The sequence below is a fragment of the Primulina huaijiensis genome, chromosome 14 (assembly GCF_012295235.1).
Source record: "Primulina huaijiensis isolate GDHJ02 chromosome 14, ASM1229523v2, whole genome shotgun sequence".
Classification (NCBI taxonomy): Eukaryota; Viridiplantae; Streptophyta; class Magnoliopsida; order Lamiales; family Gesneriaceae; genus Primulina; species Primulina huaijiensis.
In genome coordinates, this window is record NC_133319.1 from 1,121,023 (window position 1) to 1,138,549 (window position 17,527).

Consider the following 17,527-nt stretch of genomic DNA (forward strand, 5'->3'; position numbering starts at 1 on the left):
TCTAATAATGTTTTGTAATAACATTTCAAATCAATAATGTTAACTATTGGTTGTTATATTCCTTGTTTGATACCACGACAATGACTAGATTTATCGGTTTATTTCATCCTATCCATGTGGGCATTGTCCTCATGATAGGATGGATGGTCGAGATTTGCCCATACATATGTAGGACCCACTTTTTTTTTTGAAAATTGTATGTGTGGCAAGATCTTATCCGTTGAAATGAAGTGAGGGTAGTGCCTACATAGGTAGGATCTCATCTACCACATTTATCTAACCAAACATCCGATACAGTCGATTAAATTCATGTCTAAAACCAATAGAATCTTCGAGCTTCATCCTTATTATTAGGACAAAAGATCTTTGACATCCGTGGCCTCAAAATCAAGCATATTAATTATTGGTTGTTATATTCCTTGTTTGATACAATGACGATGACGAAATTTGTCTAATTATTAACCAAACATTTAATTTGGATTCATTTCTAAGACCATTAAAGTCTTGGAGCTTCACCCTCATCATTAGGACAAAAATCCTGGAAATCACAAAAGCTCGGTTTCTTACGTATTCTAATAATCCTAATCAATGACCATGAATTGAAGAACCTAATATCAATATCAAATCAAAATTTTAAGAGTATGTCTCTTGTGAGACGGTCTCACGAATCTTTATCTGTGAGACGAGTCAACCTTACCGATATTTACAATAAAAAATAATACTCTTAGCATAAAAAATATACTTTTTTTATAGATGACTCAAATAAGAGATCTGTCTCACAAAATACGATCCGTGAGATCGTCTTACACAAGTTTTTGCCAAATTTTAGTTAATATGAAAACATTTACGGCTAGATAGGACAAAAGTACCTAGGATATTGAACAACAAAAATTCTTTATTTATGGAAATAACAATGTTTTAAATGGTGTAAATAAAATACATCGAATTGGGAATATTAAAGAAAATATATATATATATATATGTATATATATATATGTATATATATAATTAAAATTGTGAAATATATCGTGCCAAGCCACGATGATAAGCATGAATATAAAATCAGCATTTAATATCGTCTTTATCCAAATTTTGTGGTCGGCGAATTTAGGAGAATAATATATGATTAATTTTTTTTAAAAAAATGGTGCTATTTTCCTTTTTTCTTATTTAATAATGCACTTTTTCTCTCCATTTGGAAAAGGGGTATGTTATTAATTTAACCACCGAAGTGATCAACGTTTCGGACCTCCAAATCACTAATTTTTTTTGGAACAAAATAAATTGGAAACACAAAAGAGAATTAAACAAAAAGTTAAGCTTAATTAGGGTAGATGAGATCCTACTTATGTGGGCACTACACTCATTTCATTTCAACGGGTAAGATCTTGCCACACATACAATTTCTCAAAAAAAATAGGTCCTATATATGCATGGACAAACTTTGGTCATCTATTCTATCACGAGGTAATGCTCGGATAGGATGAAATAAATCCTTAATTAGTGGACTTGAATATTGTGAAGGCGACAATAAACTAAGTAGTCGGCATTAAATATAAATATAATAAAGAAGTTTTCCATCGTGGAGCTGAGTCAGATGAAATTCAAGGCCACAAGTGGAATTTAATGTCTCTCATATAAAACCTGAACAATTTGTATGTTTGTGGGATACAAAGGAACAATCATTCTTACATTTTTTATGCTACCTAACTAATATATATAATTTTGATATAATATTTATTAATCGTGTTCACTTATTTATCTATCATTGAAGTGACATTCACCTAATTAATGTACAGTTTTCACATTAAGTCATCAGATGTGAGCACAGTTGGTGGACAACATATCATAATTGATACATAATTTTGTTATGTTATTCACCAACTATGCCCAACAGATGACCTACTGNATATGATTTTTTTAAAATACTATTTCCTCCGAATGTTTCAATCCCAACGGCAATTAAAACTGGAATTGAATCATTTTCTAGATATTTTAATCCCAATGGCAATTAAAATATTATTTCCTCCGAGTGTTGAACAATGCTCAAGATATAAGTTAAAGTTGTTTACGTATACTTAAGAGAAGATTAATTTAAGATTCGAACTCTGTTTCCAATTTCAATCTTATTTCTAAGAAGCCATAAATCCTCAATTACAACTTCGTTTTAAATTTTTTTTAAAAAAAAATTCCTAAAAAAGGTATTTCAATTTCCATTTTTGAGAGAGGATTTCAAGTACGATTTGAATTGAATAAAATTGTGGATGGATCTATATACCTAAGAGCACACCGCATTGCAATAGTATGAGTGTGCATATTTTTCTTATGGTACTCAAAACCGTTGGTTAAATACACTGTATTGTGCATTTTCTTGGCTAATTATATAACCAAAACAGCTTGCATACATACTTTATCTTTAAGCCAATGTAACTTGATCTCAATTCCGATGTATATGCTTGAATTTTATCTGCCAGCTTCCTTTATTATGCACACAGAAGTTGACATTTAGCATTCGAGTATACATATGATTTTTTTGTCTGCTGACAAACTCAAGCCATCCTTCATGTAGTCTTCGACTTCGGTGGCGATGGAAGTAGCTGCCCAGTACCATGAAAGAGTTTGGTTAGCATAATTAGGGACAAGAAATGATATTTGATGAGAAAGTGGAACCTATGAATGCTCATGAAGCATGGAAAGGACAGGTAATCAATACCTGATAGCAGGAGATAAGAGAGCTCACGAATCCGACAGCGCCTGAGACACGAGGCGTGACTTTGTTGGGTGTCAGTTTAAGCAAGCCAACTGCAACCACTATATCCAAGGCTGCTTTAACAAAGGCTAGAGATCTCTCGTTCGACTCTTGAACCTTGCTTTTATACTGCTCGTTCTGCGATGAAGATGCAAAAGAGAAAGGAAGGTAACAAGAAATATGATAGATTGCCAGATGATTAGAAGTTGTTACAGAACGACAGTGAGACCATAGAGCCCCGAAAAGAGAATATAATCTAAATGACTGGTGTGTTAAATGACATGTAACAGTCGCTAACCTTATATTTATTAGTGTTCTTCAGTTCCTTCTCTAGATTCTTCATTGATATCGAAAGCCTTCCAATTTCACCAATCTGGAGAAATAAGCACACCACATAAATTCATTATTCATATATCTAAAAATTGGACGGGGCGGTTGTTAAGTATAACTACCGAACTAGAGATGGAAGGTAGTCATCATACCTCAACTAAAGTGCTGCAGATGGAAGAGCCCAACCAACAAAAAAGAGAGATCCTTCCGATTAACTCAGTACGTTCTTTGTTCTGCATGTGAAAACCTGTTGCTTACACAAAAAACTTTCCTAAGAATGTCAACAATACGAAGTTTATTCCATACCTTGTAAATGCCTGACCTGCCGAGCCACACAAACTGATCAAGAAACAGGAAAGTTGACAAAAGCGCATTTTTTGACTGGAGCAGACACCAAGAAAAACGTTAAGACACACAAAAAATAAAGAAGGATTCAGCAAACAAAAGTAGTTGAGTAAATACCTTCCCCAACAAAATCAAAGGAATTGGAGTTCCTGGAGCACTTGGACTAATGAGAGCATGGAGATCATTGATAAACTATAAAACATAGAGAGAGAGAGAGAAACTTGGTCAAGACCATAGACATTACATGTTTGAGCTTGCTGCGTAGACATGATTGGAATTCGGAACAAATATGAATAAACAGAAAAACTTAAGTTACAGTTAAAGAAGCAGAAATGAAAACACAATAAAAAGTTCTTGCCCTTAGAAAACCTATTTATGTGCTGACCTTGAACAAACGAAAAACTTTTCGAGCCAAGGCGACTGATTTCTCAACATTTTGTGCTGTTCCTGGCTCCCCGTTACTCAAGAACCTCGAAACATACTGTATTGACCTGCATAGCTTATCCCTGGTTTCCGCTTTGTTCAGATACAAAACAGCAAGAGCAAGTTCTGCTCTGGTGACATCCAATGCACTCATGTTTTATCTCGATGAACCTAAAAGATCCAGCTACCAACTCAATTAATATACATTTGGCAGTACCTTGCGAGAGAGATTTGAATGACACCACGTAAGCAGTTAAGCAATTTTACTCCAACGAAAATTAAAAAAAAAGCTAGACGAATCGCAGGTATGAGACAAACTACTGGAACCTATCTTCAGAGCAATTATTTGGACATTAAAAGATTATTCATTGGCGCCACAATCACTAAATAAACAATCCCTTTTGTAGAACATCCAATCATTTTTTTTATCAAATTATCAGCCACAATTTTTCGTCCAGATGATAAAACATTTCAGTCTTTCCGTTTTCCATTTCAATTTTTAAGACATATATCATCATTTTAGTAAAGGAAAAACTATGCTAATCCCAATATATAGTCCTCAATATAAGAGGTCAAATATAGGGAAGAAAAGACAATACTTTACAGTAGTCTGAGCAGAAGTTTTGGTGTCAGACTTTGAAGTATGATAACAATTTAGCGCAACCATTCGGAAAAATCAAGCTGCATGTGTAAAATCTTAAACAAATAACTGGATATTCGACAACTTTGTCAGCAAGAGGAAAATTGGATTCCCCAACTCTTCAATGAGCTACTCTATAAAACTTGATTCAACAGTATATTAATCAATTGTACAACAACAAAAAAACCACCCAAATATCAGAAGCCCAATATCAGTAAATTTATCTATAGCAACAACAAAAAAACCACCCAAATATCAGAAGCCCAATATCAGTAAATTTATCTATAGCCAAACAGTAAAAGATTCAAGCATCAGATTACATATAAACAGTTACAGGGGTGATCATTACCGTGACCTGGGACGAGCCCTTTTGTCTGGAAATTCAAAATATGTTTTTCTGGAAATTTTGTATTATGGCAAAAGCAGTGAACCATATCATTGCGGTGATATTAGATAGAGGCCGAGTAGATAAAAGGCGTGTTTGGTCCTCTGTTTTTTCAATTTTTTTCTTTATTTCATTTATATTTAAAAAAAAACAAGAAAAAGTACAAATTAATTCAGAAATTATCGACTTAAATGGAAATTTCGGTTGCGGATAGGATTTCAAGGCTCCAATTTGGTGCCCATGTACTTTATTCCAGTCCACTATAATTCTAAAATTATTATTAAAAACCCAATCTCCTTCAATCATATACTTTAAGCATTTTCTTATTTTCCCTTTTTCTCATACATAATGATTTAAAAGCCCTCTTTATCCGACAAAAATTACTTTTTTCATTGATCAACCAAAGTAAATTTTGTATAAATTATCATCAATAGATGTATAACTCTTGTCAACAAAGAAATCAAGAGCAAATGAATACAATAAAGAGACACCAGGCGAAGATCAGGGAGCATTGGAGAAAAGGAGGGTTTAGTGAGATCACAAGAGGTTTTGATTTGATCCCAGGGCTAAACGGGAGCCACGCCATTTTTTATACGACACAACGTATCAGACGACAGTGAAAAAAACATGCAGACATGTATTTGTACATTGGGGACAACAGTCATTTTCCCCAGAACGCCAGTGGTCACTGGTAGCCGGAGGTGGTCAAATTGGAACAAACAACAGCATCACCATAGGAGACATGACTGAATCATGAACTTCAGACACAATGAGTAACTATTCAATTCGATAAACCACACTACAAAACAAATGTTATTTCATCTCCAATACCGGCTACATACTACATTCAACCAGAATACCGTCCACTCTCACACAGAAATTTCAGCTGAAGTCTCCGAATAAATCAAATAGGTTCTTCATTCTTGAGATGGAGATCTTTCACGAGGAGGCGAACGGCTGAATGATCAATGAAAGAACAAAGGCATTATTATTGACCAACATCTAGATTACGAGAACAATGAATCCAATGTTCAAAACAATAAATAAAGGGAAAATACAAACCTTCGATACTTGTCCTTGGCTGGGCGTTCTGCCCTGCCATAATCAGGACTCTCCCTCCGTTCAGATCTAGGATTTGGAACAGATCCATGTCCGTAATCAGGGCTATCCCTGTCCCTGCGATAGTCATTTGGGGAATGTCCCCGACCATAGTTTCTTCTATCAGGGGACAAATCTCGACCTCTTCTATCAGGGCTGTATCCATTTCTCTTGTCATCATCATCTCGAATGGCATACTCAACAGAAATTACTCGATCCATGAATTTACTGCATCAAAGTCGGATGATCCCAAGTGAGAATCTCAAGCAGAGTGTTTTTTGGGCACATCCCCAGGTGTGACAGCATTTATATTGCTTCATGACATGAATTGTGAAATAGTTTAAGCACGTGAAATCACACCAATGAATTATATTATCAACAAAAGACCAATATTGGGATTTTAATTTTCTTTCCACAACACCATCAAAGTTAATTTTTCTCCCTAACATTTCAACCATCGTGTAAAGGGAAATTAGTATGTATATTAACTGCAAAACACGAACCTAAAGAAGAATGCGAGTATTAAAGCAAAATTGCAGCAAACATCAAACCCACATGAAAAAAAGACCCGGACCCACAGAAATGCAACATTGCTTCAAGCTACTAGCATAATCAACAAAAAATCATTTCACACACGAACCTCATATGAGTAGCTTCTAATGCTCGTGTGGCATCTTCCTGCAATTCATAATGCACAAATGCAAAATTCCTTCTGATTCTTACATTTGATACCCTTCCATAATGTTCAAAATGCCTTTCGAGATCGCTTGTCCTGGTATGAATGGGATCAAAGTTGATGACAAACAAAGTTTTTGAAGGTTTTGTGTTGATTGAAGGTTTTCTCAAGCTATCAGAGGACCTCCTGCCACCTCGTTCTTGCTACAGTTCAAACTCAATAAAGTCATTAGGATATTATGCTAATGAAATAGAAAAACGAAAACTCGATCAGATATAACTCAAATTGAAGTAGATCTACGGAGTACATCATCACAACCTCGAGGGGCGTCCTAATACCTTAGTCCACTCGACGCGAAGTCGGTGTCCTTTTCTACCAAACTCTGTCCTGTCGAGTTTTCGTACTGCATCCTCTGCATCTCGCTCATCTTCCATATAGACAAAAGCAAAGCCTATAAAATCAAAAGAAAGTAAAAAGAGAGAAGAGAAGTGAAAAGCCAAACCAGAATGATGCTCAATAGGCAGAGAGATAAAAAAATATTACATTCATCAAAAGGTGACGGTAATATGCCTCCGGTTGGATACAACTAATTACAACATACTGTAACTAAACAAATGTTACCACCCAAAACCCCTGCAAATGAGAGAGAGAGAGCAGGGGAAAATTTTTATGAAGGAAACACAACACCTGCCACAGGATCCGGAATGAACATGAAATCTATGTTGAAACATATCGGAAACTGAAGATTGGGCAAATTCATGAGGAATGCAAAAGGCAAAGGTCTCAGGAAAGTGTGGGATGGTATGACAATGGCAGATCATATTGGTTCTTTTGAACAAACACAATAACATGTATCTTGGGCACAAGCCAGAAAATAAACGGAGAAAACCATCCATCATCCAGGAAGATCATGGAATATCCAAACAATCCTGCATCAAAGAAACTATTGAGCTTCGGGCCTTCACTACAGCAAAAATGCCCTTTTAGAAAAATAAACACATCAAATATTCATATAATATTTATTTTAAAAAAATATGTTTATCCTTTGAGGTATCAGTATAGGGATTTCTTCAAAGATAATGGGAATTTAATCAACAAACACTGTCCTATCCGTAAAGCTTCCTTGTCCAGCCACCAAAAAGCAAGGCTTTAGAAGGTAAAAATGCCAGGCTATTTTTTCCTTTCAGCCAACGTGGGAAGCATAAGATACCAATGCATACCAACAAATTCAGTTCATTAATCATCGTCCATCATTCTTGCTACATGAATTCAGTGTTATGGAAAAATCTTCTCAACAAGAGTTGCCAACAGAACATGAACAACATTTACTACTATCAGTTAAAACCAAACAGTGTGGCCAGAACAATTTGCCCCCTCAAATTTTTCACCAGTTAAGTTCCAGTGGTGCAGACCACCAAGTACAGCTGCAGACTGAGTTTGTAAAGCAGTCTGTTTTTAAAACATTATATGTAAATTCCTAAAATCTTTGGGTAGAAATAAATGCAAACTCACCAGATTTCATATCCACCCTATCAACCTTCCCATATCTTCTGAAAAGGCGTTCAACATCGGACTGGTGAGCATCAAACTCCAGATTCCCACAAAATATGCCCCTCATCATGCTGAAAGCTTTTTAAAAAAAGTGAGCTTTTCATCATAAGTTCGAACAAGAAATAACAGTTGTTCCAAAAAAAGGGGAAAACAAAAACTTTATATTGATGATGCATCGAGAAAAATTCAATTAATCAATTCGCACTCCTTCACTTGCAAAACTATAAAAAAATATATTAAAAATATCCAATCTACAACTCCACAGAGTCGAGATCCGAAAACTTGTTGTGTAATTTAATTTGGAACGGCCGAAAAAGGACGTTCAAATCTTCTAAGTCCAGCTCTTCAGATCAAATTCATGGATACAGACAGCAGGAGTTCTACTCTGAGCAACATTGCTCAATAACGAGTTTAAAAAAAATTGTGAAAAATCATGTCAGTCCCGAATTCTAGCAACTAAGAGCTCCACCACTCCCCTCCCATAAGAAAAATAACATATAAAACATTAACGATATAAATACAAAAGAACCCTCGAACCAAGAAATTAAAATGGCAGCACCAAATGAACAATTCATCAAAATTCTCCTCCAGAACGGGAAAAAAACATAATTTTGTTTAACGACAACCTGAGATCTGTACACATACCAACAATACAAAAGATTTTCAACTTAAAGATCTGATCTTTCGACTCAAATAATCCGAGAAGAACTGACCATGGAGAAATGAATCAGTCAGAAAAACCTCTACTCTACACATAAATTCAAAGAAAATGGTAGCGGATAGTACGTACCTTAGGTGCTTTCTGCAACAGACGGTCGCGCCGCCCGAAACCCCAGGGTTAAGGTTAAGGACTGTGGAGTTGCATGGGTTTAAACGACAGCGTTTGGCGACTCAATCGGGTCAGCCCACGTTACGTTGAATTTTAGGTCCTGCAACGGGTCGGGCTATATAATTTAAATTTAATGTATTCGATTCANCATATGTTCTACTTGTTTATCACATTAATCGATTGGGTAAGATGTTTTGTTGGTGTCGAGATATTTAAAGAAGCGTTTGTAATCATTAAAAATAAGTGATTATTAGCTTTTAGCTTAAAAAATAAGTTCGTTGTATTTCTTAAATTCAGATTCTACGTTAGCTTTTGTTTAATTTGATTGAAATACAAGAGGTGGTTGAATGTTGATTTAGTTATGGCGAAAGTAATTCTTGTAAAAATTTAATATTATAATTATTTATTTATCAAACACTGCATATATATTTTTTTAATAATAAAATTTGTTTCGAAAGCACTCCCTAAATGCCTCTAAACACATTACAAATATTCAATTTAATTAGTGGAATATATAGTGTATTAGGTTGCGTTTTGATTGGTGGATTTCAAATTCATAAATTTCAAAATGTTTTTTTGCTGTTTAGAGAAGTAAGATAATAAACTTCAAATCCATCATTTACATGTTTATATATTATTTCATGTTAATATGACGATTTATTTTAAATTCACTCAACAATAATATCATTTGAAATTCATTTTTTTTGCATTACTAATATATAAATAAATAAGTTGTAGATTTAAAATTTGATCTGTTTTTTCATCGTAAAAAATCAAATTAATCGAAATCTATAGATTTCAAATCCATATCCAAAGTTAACCTTTAGTTTTTGTACCCACAGATGTTTGAGTGTACATAATTTTAGTGATTAAAATGGTTTGTTTGTTTAATTGAATGGTGGCTCAAAAGGTTGTATTTGGTTGCAAGCCATTGGATGGATCAGAATGAAAGCTTTATTCTACCATAATTGGTTGGTGGTGTGGCGGTGATGATGCTTTGTAGTTTGTACAGTGTTTTTCACCTAAATTTTTTTTTAAAAATATGTCATATAATTTTTGCAACAAAGTTAATTGGTTAATGACTAATGACATGTATTTCCAATTAATTAGTGCCACAATAATTAGAGTCTAGAGACAAATACGTCTCTTCCACTCTTAAACGAGCAAATTTCAAGAAAATGGACAAAAATTCTTCTTTAATTATAATAAAAAAACGTATTATTATTATTATAATATATAATTGAAATTTTTGGGTGGATCGAAGAGAAACAAACAACAAAAAAGACAAATACTTTGTTTCGAAATCCCACAAACAGTTCCATCTCCAATAGCTAAAAAAAAACTAAAAAATTGGTTAACCCCACAATTAATTTATTAATCTTAATTAACGTTCCAAAATCCATTCTTCGTATGTATTGTAAATTACTAAAATAAGAAGACCTCTTCTTGCTAACTTGTCTCTATTGTCTCACTGATTCCTTTATTTGTTTAAGCTCTTTAATTTGGATCTTCTTAAATAATAAAGTTCAAACTTTTGCTGAGCACTTGATGCTTCTTCGAGTTCTGATTCAATTATTGGCATACGTAATTATATAAGATACATGATAAATATTTAAATCAAGGTAAATTATTATATAGTATTATATTGGAATAATTAATTTCAATTTTTTATTATAATATATAATAGCGGAATTAATATCTTCTGTCTAGCTATGTTCCTTGTTAGCCAACTACCCACTAATCCAAATTTGTGCATAATGATCTTTGTCTGATTATTGATTTTGCTATTCAAAAGCCAATTAAGATGATAGGGACTGAGATTAATTTAATTAAGCACAAGAAAAATGGTATATTAGGAATTAGGATAGGTACAAAAAACAAATAATTGAGAAGATTTACGCATCATTTTTAAATAAATTAGAACATATCGTCATTATTTTACGCATGCATTTATAAATAAATAGTAAAGTTTATATTAAAATAGAAAATCCGAGATTTTATATTAATGTTCATGATGGCTTATTACATATATAGAGACCAATTAGTATGAATGCAGAGCACAAGGGTTTTCAAATTTAACACATACTTCAAAAAGCCTTTGAAATATTATGGATGGATGTGACATAGCCAAAACTAAAGTAGCCACGGCGAAGATTGCGAAATCGAATACATCACAACGTCGATTCATCGGCGTAAGGCAGAGGCCGTCCGGCAGATGGGTGGCGGAGATCAAAGATTCGTCTCAACGAGTCCGGCTATGGCTCGGGACATACGACACACCCGAAGAAGCCGCACGAGCCTATGATGAGGCTGCTCGTGCCATCCGAGGAGAAAACGCACGTACCAACTTCGTGTCAACGGATTCCAAGAGGAACCAACCCTATCCCACCAATGCAAACGAGAGAGACGAGGCTGATACCAAATATGGGCTTAGTTTCTCTTCGTTGAAGGCCAAATTCAGCAAGAATCTGCAGAGTGTCATGGCCAGAAACTCGGCGAATAGAAGTAGGGTAAGCGATCACTTCACTTTTGCTAGTATTTTTCACGTCAAGGGATATAATCAGTGCCAAGAAAACCCTTCTGACATCAAGAGAATCATCGATCGTAATATGGTGAAACCGAGTGTGATCGTGCCTCATGTTAGCGATGACAAAGCTTATGGGGAGAGCTCTAGCGGACCGAATTACCGCAGAGAACCGTATTTCGGATTCGGGTTGGATTCAAAGGGATCGGAAGTGGGAGAAGTCTGTAATAGTCTAGGGGATCAAATGGTTGGGTGGATTACAAGTTGTGGGGTTGGGAATGATGATCAGTGCTGTAGAAGTAAAAGATTCAAGGTTTCTTCTTCTGTCATTGTTCCACCAACATTCAGCACCGAGTCTCCGATCCATGGTGATTGAGATAAAAAATAAAAAAAAAATTTTAACACGTTCCAGCTCAAATGAATTCCTCTTCTGATCCCTTCATTTAATAGACCTGGTTTCTGCCTAAGGCTTAGAAGCCATTTTCAATATTTTGTGGTCCAAGAAATTAAGAAGTCTGAATCCTCAAACAAGAAAATATGCGCAAATTTGTAGTGTTATTTTAGTATGGTATAAATCCATCAGAAAAATGTAAAAGAAGCTTACAATTCACATGAATGTTATAGCAACATGTCTCTCTAGCTTTCTGATCAAGGCTGCGTTGAATTTTAATGAAAATAATAAAAATATGATTTATAAACTAATTAATTAACTTTAACTTGCATTGTCCACATGATTGTTAATTGTAATGATAATTAAAAATTATAATTTGGAGTTCTCTGATAACATTATTTACGCTGTAAATTATCCGACTCAGTACTATAACTGGATCACATAAAATGAAAAATGGTGCATGGACAGAAGTTATCGGATTCTAATCAAGAACTCCAAAGCCGGCCATGAAATGAAAGTTATATATTATCGTTGTGAATTAGACGTAATTTATTTTTGCATCATATATCATTATATCATGTGTTGCTGATAATAATTATAATATAACCACACGTAATGGAGAAACGATTTCATGAATATATAGATGATATATGAATAGATATGAATGATATATTTATTTTTCAAGGATATTTTATGGACGAGGGGTACTAGTGGTAAGCAATCGATTTTTTAAGGACAGGATGCAATTAATTAATTAAACTAGTAAAAATAATCAATTACTCGGAATTTGATCGACTGACGTAATAAAGTTAAATAAATTTTTGCTTCCTTCCAAAAACAAAGTAAAAGGGCAAAAAATAAAAGAATTATAGCCTTTTCTTAATTGTCACCCCACAGGTGGCGGACATTTCCTAATGTGGATAAATTTGAACCAATAGAGAGCCGGCAGGCGGCGGCAGGGAGAACCAACGCGAGTTTTTGCCGAGTGAGTAAACATATTCACAGGAGTACTAAAATGATCGTGGTACCAGCGAGACCCATCTCTTTCTCATCCTGCTTCACTTCTCTGTCTCCGCCGTCTCTTCGTTTTCGATTCTACTAGACTGAGCACAAACTGCTGACCAGTAAGTGCGGTAACCAAGAAAGGAAAATAAATTTCTTTTGTTCGTGCGTTTTTGAAAAACTATCTGCTGGACTAAGTTTTTATCATTGAATTCAGTTTCCTTTTTTCGTTCGAGACTGTCCCTAGTTGGTAATGCTGGTTGTGTTCTGGGCTGAGTTAGAATCGATAAGAATGGTTAAAAAAATACATCAAATATTTTTTATTTGACATCAATATTTTCTTACATGTGAAAGAGAATAAAGTTCATATTATATATATTAAACTATATTTAAGCAAAAAAGATAAACAAATTTTTTAATTTCTTATCATTTTAAAATATTGGACATCATTTTGTTTAATTTTTTTATTTAAATTTATTTCAGTGTCTGATATAAATTTATTTCCACTACATATGTTTTTTAAAAATCCATCGATGTCAAATAAATAATTTTCGGTAATTTATTTGTTTCTCGGGAAAAAAAAAAAAATCACACCTAACTTACAAAAAATAAAATTGCAATGTTCCCTTAAAGAGCAAAATTTTACTAAAAAAGCGAAACGAACACGTGTAAACTAACGAAGAAATTTTTTGTCAACTTTAAAACAAATTATAAATTTTAATAAAATCATTATTGCCATAAATACAATATTAGTGATGGAAATTGGAATCAACGCTCTTTCTGAATTCCATTGATTTGCTAAATTACTCTCTTCCCCCGAAAACAAATGCTTAGAAAGACTCCAAACTGTTTCACCTTCGTTCCCCAACATTCTTGAAGGAACACGTTTACTTACACATGATATGTACGTACGTACGAAATGACGATTCTGTTTTGTTAACTCAGTTGGAACCGATTTAATTCTCTTATATTCGATTTCAACATGCATACTCATTGAAATCAGTCCACAATTATTAATTTGAATTGAAGCGGATTCAATGTTAAAAACCCATTTTTTTTGTTTTTGAAATCGGTTTTTGTTCTTCTCGACAAAGAGGAGTGAAGGAGAATCTTCGAGAAAGAAAAAAGGAAAAAAGATGAAGAATGAAGAGCTGGCGAGGTCCTTGTTCGGAATCTCACTCAGTGGACGGCCCAGATGGCAGCAGTTTCTCATGTGTTGTTCTGGGTTTTTTTTTGGGTACCTTGTTAATGGTATCTGTGAGGTAAGTGATCAATTCTCTCTCGCTCTCTGTTTTTTTTTCCCGTAAAATTATTGGTACCAATAGAAAGATGGTTTTAATGCTAGTTTTTTGCAAAAAGATTGCCAAAATGGAAATAACGGAAGTTTATTTTTTGTATGGTTTGGTTTCTTGTGTTTTTTTTTTCTTGAATAATTGCGGCGGTCATGAATTTTGAAGGGTTCATTCCTTTCTGCAAGTTTTTATTTTTGTATATGCTTAGTGTTATTTTTCCAATGTTTTTGGGTTGATCAAAGGTTTGATTTTGTTTGATTTCAGGGCATTCCACTGTCATCATTAATGTGGTTGCTATCTTCAATTGTTGTTTTCAGATATTCCCAAGTATAAAATATGACTAAGCATGTATCGATATCAAGAATTTAATGAATAACGATAGAGAATTGGAGTTTTTACTGCAACCTTTCACCTGCATCGTCCAGTAATTTCCTGGCTGTTATTTAGCTCATCCTCTTCTGAAAATATATTTGTGCCGGTGGGAATTGCTATAGAATTTTGGATTTGAGAGATGTTACACTGAGTTATATTGTTCGATCAGATTTTTGTTGGGGCTGCATATGGTGAGAAGAAAATCATGAAATTTTTTGGGTGATTTGCGGTAGAGGCATCTGCCTATACCGTACCCACTACAGTCCTCACGGTGGGAAGCAAATCCTCGGTGTGGCTCTGTTCTGTTTAGCTAGTTGCTGTTCATTTAGGCATAAGGTTAAGCGATGAAACACACATATGTTAAGTTTGTACTCACGTTCCTCGGCTTTTCTGCAGCTTGGAGTTTTCCACAAAAACTTATCTGATCATTCCACTTAGTGTTCTTGCTTCTTGGCCAAAGTCTTTCTTTTATTTGGATTTTGGAGTAAAGTTTTGTTTTCTCCTCTTGATTTCAGGAGTATGTTTACAACAGACTCCAATTCAGGTAAGACTCAATTTAGGACTATAATAATACTTGATTATGAATATTGTCGGCAGTTTTATAGACTTCTTTTGACTAACCGGTGATTGGTTTAATTTTAGTTATGGATGGTACTTCACCTTTGTGCAAGGTTGGGTTTACATTTTGTTGATTTATCTGCAAGGATTCACCACCAAGAAAATGGTGAATCCATGGAAGACTTATGTGAAGCTCTCTGCCGTGCTTATGGGTTCCAATGGACTTACGAAAGGTTCTCTCGCTTTTCTCAATTATCCGGCACAAATCATGTTCAAATCAACTAAGGTGAAAAATAACTATTTTTCTATGACTTGAAGAAACATTTTTTTATGGCTTAAATTGGGGCTGTGTTGTCCGAGATTATTGGAAGATTGAGCTGTCTAATGAAATTGACTGTTTTTTGCTGAAACGTTGGTCTATCTCTGTTTTATCATCGTTGATGTGCTATTTTTTTGTTAATTTTTATCATTTCCACTCGGTCGTCATCCACTATTTACGAATTCCAGGTTATACCGGTGATGATAATGGGCTCTTTCATCCCCGGACTTAGACGAAAGTATCCGCCTCGTGAATATTTATCTGCTGTACTTTTGGTAGTTGGCCTGATTCTTTTCACCTTAGCAGACGCCCAAACGTCTCCCAACTTCAGTGTGATTGGTGTCTTGATGGTATCTGGCGCATTGATTATGGACTCATTTCTTGGGAATTTACAAGAAGCTATCTTCACCATGAATCCTGAAACAACACAGGTAAGGTACATTGTAAATGTAATTCTTTTTCCTTTTTTGGTGGTCACGCATGATTGTCGACCATAAAAAATCATTTATATTTTCTTATATATCCCATCTTATAATAGACAGAAATGCTCTTCTGCTCAACCCTCGTTGGCATGCCTTTCTTGATCCCACCGATGCTGGTCACAGGAGAACTATTTAAGGCTTGGACTGCGTGCTCAGAAGTATGGATTATTTAACTACTGACTAATTTTCCTGAACAAAGACATCTATTCAAGTTAAATGATATTTATTTACATTTATATTTGTTTTCAATACAGCATCCTTTTGTATATGGAGTTCTTGTGTTTGAAGCCATGGCCACTTTTATTGGACAAGTGTCCGTCCTTTCTCTCATTGCTCTGTTTGGTGCTGCCACCACTGCCATGGTACGTAAAAGTCGCGCTTCTTTACTTTCAATTTGCAACTCTCACGGTCTGTTGATCTATCCACCATGAGCAACTGTTGACATGCGTATCACAGGCAGCTGACAGGGTTCTCAGTCTAAATATTTTGGAACATTATCATATTTTTTCCAAAAGTAGTTGCTTTCGACCTCGCCAAATACATTTGTATCACCATTTCTTGAACAGTTCAGCACACCCATTAACTAAAGAATCACACTAAAAGGCAGTCCCAATGTGGGCGAGCAAATGTCCTCTCTTATAAATTTTATAAAGAAAGGTCAGATTCCTATGAAATTACATTTCAAAATACAATAAATTAAAGTATATGTTGTGAAAAAGTAAAAATTTACGGTAAAAAGTAAAAATCTCAAACTCTCAAAATTATCACACTACACACTTTATAATATTTTTCTCTCAACTCAATTGTGATTTTCTTCACAAATGAGAGATCTATTTATAGAAAATTTTTACAAATAATCCAAAAATAAATTACATCATTACCTTCATCATCACACACAAATTTCAATATTCAACACCTAATTTTACCTAATTTTCAACATTCAAATATTCAACATTCAAATACATTTTAATATTATTTTTCAACACTCCCCCTTGTGATGATGATCATAATGATTGTCTTCATTACGTGTTTTTATACTGCCTCGTTAAAAACCTTACTAGGAAAAACCCATTGGGATAAAAACCATAGTAAGGGAAAAAGAGTGCAGTCACGTAAACTCCCCCTCATGTTGACACGAACAATTCTTCACAAATTTCGTAGATTGCGCATCCCAATATTATATATGTGCTTTCTGAATATTGTCGTAGGAAGTGCCTTTGTGAAGAGATCTGATGAGTTTTCACTTGATTGAATGTGACGAACATCAATACATTTATTCTTCTCAAGCTCCTTGGTGAATGCGAAGAACTTAGGAGGAATATGTTTAGTTCTGTCGCTTTTTATGTATCCTTCTTTCATTTGAGCAACACATGCAGCATTATCTTCATATAGTATCACAGGCTTCTCGTCGAATGATAATCCGCATGAGATTTGGATATGTTGAGTCATTGATTTTAACCACACACATTCACGGCTTGCTTCATGTAGTGCAATAATCTCGGCATGATTTGATGAAGTTGTTACAAGTGTTTGTTTCTGTGAACGCCAAGAAATTGCAGTG

At 34.5% G+C, this 17,527-nt stretch overlaps 3 protein-coding genes across 10 annotated transcripts; 1 reads left to right on the forward strand and 2 right to left on the reverse strand.

The window, feature by feature from the left end:
- Nucleotides 1–2,294: 2,294 nt before the first annotated feature.
- On the reverse strand, nucleotides 2,295–4,974 carry LOC140956896 (peroxisomal membrane protein 11D-like). The gene is made up of 8 exons (XM_073413827.1): nucleotides 4,837–4,974; nucleotides 3,810–4,018; nucleotides 3,542–3,616; nucleotides 3,386–3,460; nucleotides 3,232–3,312; nucleotides 3,048–3,122; nucleotides 2,714–2,887; nucleotides 2,295–2,597 (listed from the first exon to the last, which is right to left on the reverse strand). The coding sequence occupies exons 2-8, from the start codon at nucleotides 3,999–4,001 to the stop codon at nucleotides 2,562–2,564; spliced, it is 708 nt and encodes a 235-aa protein (XP_073269928.1). The 5' UTR covers nucleotides 4,002–4,018; nucleotides 4,837–4,974; the 3' UTR covers nucleotides 2,295–2,561.
- A 517-nt stretch (nucleotides 4,975–5,491) lies between these two features.
- Nucleotides 5,492–9,112, reverse strand: LOC140956895 (serine/arginine-rich splicing factor RS40-like). 6 transcript variants are annotated; one of them, XM_073413825.1, is made up of 7 exons: nucleotides 8,843–8,860; nucleotides 8,159–8,268; nucleotides 7,334–7,575; nucleotides 6,985–7,097; nucleotides 6,611–6,849; nucleotides 5,935–6,198; nucleotides 5,492–5,829 (listed from the first exon to the last, which is right to left on the reverse strand). In XM_073413825.1, the coding sequence occupies exons 3-7, from the start codon at nucleotides 7,404–7,406 to the stop codon at nucleotides 5,790–5,792; spliced, it is 729 nt and encodes a 242-aa protein (XP_073269926.1). In that variant the 5' UTR covers nucleotides 7,407–7,575; nucleotides 8,159–8,268; nucleotides 8,843–8,860; the 3' UTR covers nucleotides 5,492–5,789. The 6 variants fall into 6 exon arrangements, with proteins under 6 accessions (XP_073269926.1, XP_073269922.1, XP_073269924.1 ...); XM_073413821.1 differs by lacking the exons at nucleotides 7,334–7,575; nucleotides 8,843–8,860 and adding an exon at nucleotides 8,988–9,112; XM_073413823.1 differs by lacking the exons at nucleotides 7,334–7,575; nucleotides 8,843–8,860 and adding an exon at nucleotides 8,988–9,084 and having other exon boundaries at nucleotides 8,159–8,275.
- A 4,616-nt stretch (nucleotides 9,113–13,728) lies between these two features.
- LOC140957391 (UDP-galactose/UDP-glucose transporter 2-like) lies at nucleotides 13,729–16,738 on the forward strand. 3 transcript variants are annotated; one of them, XR_012171616.1, is made up of 6 exons: nucleotides 13,729–14,205; nucleotides 15,123–15,151; nucleotides 15,250–15,451; nucleotides 15,673–15,915; nucleotides 16,027–16,124; nucleotides 16,221–16,387. XR_012171616.1 is itself a non-coding variant. In XM_073414623.1 (6 exons), the coding sequence occupies exons 1-6, from the start codon at nucleotides 14,080–14,082 to the stop codon at nucleotides 16,395–16,397; spliced, it is 879 nt and encodes a 292-aa protein (XP_073270724.1). In that variant the 5' UTR covers nucleotides 13,729–14,079; the 3' UTR covers nucleotides 16,398–16,738. The 3 variants fall into 3 exon arrangements, 2 of the variants coding, with proteins under 2 accessions (XP_073270724.1, XP_073270725.1); XM_073414623.1 differs by having other exon boundaries at nucleotides 16,023–16,124; nucleotides 16,221–16,738; XM_073414624.1 differs by having other exon boundaries at nucleotides 15,279–15,451; nucleotides 16,023–16,124; nucleotides 16,221–16,738.
- The last annotated feature ends 789 nt before the right edge of the window (nucleotides 16,739–17,527 follow it).

Excerpts from the sequence above, each read along its gene's own strand:
- LOC140956896 (XM_073413827.1), bottom strand. The coding sequence starts at position 4,001 with ATGAGTGCATTGGATGTCACCAGAGCAGAACTTGCTCTTGCTGTTTTG. Across the intron at positions 3,617-3,809 it reads AAGTTTTTCGTTTGTTCAAG|TTTATCAATGATCTCCATGC; the intron begins GTCAGCACATAA and ends TATGTTTTATAG. Across the intron at positions 3,461-3,541 it reads CTTTGATTTTGTTGGGGAAG|TCAAAAAATGCGCTTTTGTC; the intron begins GTATTTACTCAA and ends TGTCTGCTCCAG.
- LOC140956895 (XM_073413821.1), bottom strand. The coding sequence starts at position 8,267 with ATGATGAGGGGCATATTTTGTGGGAATCTGGAGTTTGATGCTCACCAG. Across the intron at positions 7,098-8,158 it reads TAGGGTGGATATGAAATCTG|GCTTTGCTTTTGTCTATATG; the intron begins GTGAGTTTGCAT and ends TTGATTTTATAG. Across the intron at positions 6,850-6,984 it reads TTCGCGTCGAGTGGACTAAG|CAAGAACGAGGTGGCAGGAG; the intron begins GTATTAGGACGC and ends TTTGAACTGTAG.
- LOC140957391 (XM_073414623.1), top strand. The coding sequence starts at position 14,080 with ATGAAGAATGAAGAGCTGGCGAGGTCCTTGTTCGGAATCTCACTCAGT. Across the intron at positions 14,206-15,122 it reads TTGTTAATGGTATCTGTGAG|GAGTATGTTTACAACAGACT; the intron begins GTAAGTGATCAA and ends TCTTGATTTCAG. Across the intron at positions 15,152-15,249 it reads TACAACAGACTCCAATTCAG|TTATGGATGGTACTTCACCT; the intron begins GTAAGACTCAAT and ends GTTTAATTTTAG.